The 3,685-nt window shown below is 40.5% G+C and overlaps 1 protein-coding gene across 1 annotated transcript; it reads right to left on the bottom strand.

Moving 5' to 3' along the window:
• Nucleotides 1–2,802: 2,802 nt before the first annotated feature.
• Nucleotides 2,803–3,312, bottom strand: LOC141601666 (uncharacterized). Its single transcript, XM_074421959.1, has one exon. It carries the CDS (start codon nucleotides 3,310–3,312, stop codon nucleotides 2,803–2,805), a length of 510 nt encoding a protein of 169 aa, XP_074278060.1.
• Nucleotides 3,313–3,685: the final 373 nt, after the last annotated feature.

The following is a 3,685-nucleotide window of genomic DNA, read 5'->3' as shown; positions in this document are numbered from 1 at the left end:
CTCAGCTGCCTGTTTATCCATCATAAAGAGTTTGCCACTGTTCTTCTGACCACCTCCCTTGACCGTAGTCGCTGATGTAGTAGGCTTAGCTACCGAATTCTGAGTCACACTATTATTCGGGCGTTGATAGGATCCACCATTATTGAGGTTATAGCCGCCGTTGTTGCTGCTCTGAACTCCCTGATTGTTCCATGACCCAGCTTGGCCTGTTACTTGCCAAACTCTAGCTCGGAGTTTAGGAATAGTTCCCCTGGTAAGATCACGGAAAGCCTCCTCCTCCTCCTCCTCCAGCACTCAAACCTCTTGTGGCCTACCAAACCATAGTTAAAGCAATGCAAGGTAGAGTTATCGTTCATACTCCGACCACCTCTTCCTCACACACGAGATCCCCCACTATAGCTAGACCCTCCAGAATAAGTTCTAGCCTGGTTGTGGTTACCACGCTTGTAGCTCGATTGGTTACCACCCTCACTCTCAGCCTTACGCTTCTCACTTCCCTTTTCCTTGGCCTCCTTAGCCATATCAACCAACCTCTCTGCGTGGCCCTCTCTCTCATAAACTTCTTTTAGATCAGAAATCACCCCACCTGGTAGCTTCTCCATAATCTTCCAACATTAGCCCTATCTCAAAACGGAGAGCCCGACTCCGTTAACTCAGCTACATGTCCTCCGCATAGTGCAACAGTTCATTGTACCTATGATAGTACTCAATCACGGTGATGCTATCAGTCATAGCAAAAGTATCAAACTCAACCCTCAACATGCTACGGATGTTCTATGGAACAAAGTGGTCCTTCATCGCCCTCTTAAACCGTACCCAAGGAATTGCAGGTTGGCCCAAATTTCTATAATATGCCCATGCACCCTCCCTCTCATTGTGCCACCATACCCTAGCCTCATCTCGCAGATAGAACGCAGTCTATTACACCATCATATCCGCCAAACAATGGATCACTACCAATATATTCTCCATCTCCCGGTGCCAGTTGTCAAGCTGTTTAGACTCGCTTGTACCCTCATTGGTGGTAAGGTTAAAGTGGGAAATGATGGTGCTTAAACGGGATGCATCCACCGCTGTCTCCTTGTAACATCCCCATTTATTTAGGAGCCTATAGCAAAACATTCCCAAATAAATAAAGGTGTTACCATCTCAGTTGCCTGAGGTAGTAAGTATAAAAGAGAAACAATTACAAAAGTACCTTAAGACGATATAATTAAACTGCCTCAAACGGTTTTATTACAAAAGTTTCAACGAGATAATTAAAAGACAAAAATTATGTTTTAATACAACTGCAGTGGAAATAAAATAAATAGTGTCTGAATAACTAGGTGATCTCTAAACTCTGACGAAAGTCATACGTCCCAAGCTCCCTCCAAGCATCAAGCACATCTCAAAAGCTAACCTGTCAATCAATTTGCTCCCCAATATTTGGTTCATCACAGGTGTTCACGAATACACGGTCAACCACGAGGTTGAGTAGGATAACTAAGCAACAATAAGTAAATATAATAAACCTGCAACAAAAGACAACGAAAGAACTCGTGCCAAAAACCGTCCCCCATGGCATAACCGTGTCCTACAAACCGACATAACACAAACACCGCTCATGTTCACGGTCACTGAAACACCACCATGCCTGGCCGACCACAATCGCGCAGGTCCACGACACTTCCACATCCTAGTGCCTGGCCGACCAATAATCTCAATCACAATACCAATCCTCTTTCAAGATGCTAATAAACAACAGAGAACCAACCAGCAGTGACAATAATATAATTAAAAGATGCTCAAGACAAGAATTGTAACAGTACTCTCATGGTGGAATAATTGTCATAAAAATAATACAATAACAATTTGTCTCATACCAACAATGCAATAATAATTCATCTTACGATAACCATGTAACAATAATCCATCTTATAAGAAATTCATTAATTTATCAAATAAGCGAGGTTGAGTAGATATCCTACCTTTAGCAAATCTTCACAATTCAACAATTAAACTTAGAAAGCCTCTTCCACAAATCCACCATCACCATCTAAACAACAAAGAGATTGTATACAATCATAAACTATTCTTGTTGATAAAATTAAAATGTAAACTACCCAAAATAATCTCCCAAAATCGTCCCAAACAACACCCCACACACGGCTAAACCCGACGGTGGTCAACCCCTCGGTCAACGGTCTTCACGGTAGCAGTCGCAACGGTCAAGTCCGTATTTGGTCAAATGTAAACAATTGATGGAAAGCGATTAGATACTTACCACAATTAATTTAGTGCGAGGTGAAAACTCCGTCTTAAAGTTGTCTCTCAAAATTATTCTTCCTCACAAGTTGTATGTTGAGTTTTTGATGTGGAATAAAAGTGATGGTGAGGCATGTGTTGAGTATTTATATAGACTTGGTAGGTGGTAGGAAGGTTCTAGGTAATTGCTTTAGTTAATTAAATAATCAAAATATCTAGGTAGTATAGGTAACACCCAAACCACAATCACCTCTCTCCTTCACTCGATCCAACCATCGGTCAATGGACTCGGTTTTATTATTTTATTTTTCTTTTTCTTTTTTTTTTACGACAACAATATATTTATTCACATTTTATAAATTATAAATTATATATTAAAATTACGGAGTGTTACAGTTTTCCATTTTTAAAAAGAACTTCGTCCCGAAGTTCACCACAATTCACTACCTAGCTAAACAATTAAACGATAATTTCTACGTAACTTTAGTTAAATTATTTTATTCTTAGGACCAAAATTAAACGCAATATTACATTCTACCTCCGTAAATGAAAAGGTTATGTCCTCGTAACCAACATACCTGAAGCAAACAAATCGGGATACTTCTCTTTTATCTCAGCTTCAGCTTCCCAAGTAGCCTCTTCTACTTTATGATTAGACCAAAGAACTTTTACCAACGCAATCTCGCCATTTCTAGTCTTCCTCACTTTCCTGTCTAATATCTCCTTAGCCACCTCCACATAAGATAAATTCTCATCCATCTCAACTATCTCAGCTGCTAACACATGAGTAGGATCACTCACGTATTTCCTCAATTGTGAGACATGAAAAACATTATGAGCTCTTGCCAAGAATGGTGGTAGTGCAAGACTATATGCCACTTCACCAACTCTGTCTAAAATATCATAAGGCCCAATGTATTTCTGGCTCAACTTTCCTCTCTTGCTAAAACGCATCATTCCTTTCATTGAAGACATTTTCAAAAATACTTTGTTCCCTACAGCAAACTCAATATCACTTCTCCTTAAATCAGCATAACTCTTCTGTCGATCCTGTGCAGCTCTCATCTTTTGTCTGATCACATGTACCTGCTCAACCATTTGCTGGATCAATTCCGGCCCCAATGTCAAGGCATCGGTGACGTCGTCCTAACAGACTGGACTCCTACACTTCCTTCCATACATAGCCTCAAAAGGTATCATACCAATGCTAGCATGATAACTGTTATTATAAGAAAACTCTATCAAGTCTAACCTCTCCTCCCAAGATCCTCCAAACTCCATGACACACGCCCTTAACATCTCCTCTAATGTCCGAATAGTCCTCACAGTGTGCCTGTCTGTCGCTGGATGAAACACGGTACTCATCTTCAAAGTTGTACCCATGCACTCTTGCTGCTCTTGCCAGAACATGGAAATAAATCTCGAGTCACGATCAGAA

The sequence above is a fragment of the Silene latifolia genome, chromosome 9 (assembly GCF_048544455.1).
Source record: "Silene latifolia isolate original U9 population chromosome 9, ASM4854445v1, whole genome shotgun sequence".
NCBI lineage: Eukaryota > Viridiplantae > Streptophyta > Magnoliopsida > Caryophyllales > Caryophyllaceae > Silene > Silene latifolia.
Note: the sequence above shows the minus strand (reverse complement) of the source record. Positions and strands in the feature narration are given on the sequence as shown.

Coding starts and splice junctions, on each gene's coding strand:
- LOC141601666 (XM_074421959.1), bottom strand. CDS start 3,312: ATGAGAGCTGCACAGGATCGACAGAAGAGTTATGCTGATTTAAGGAGA.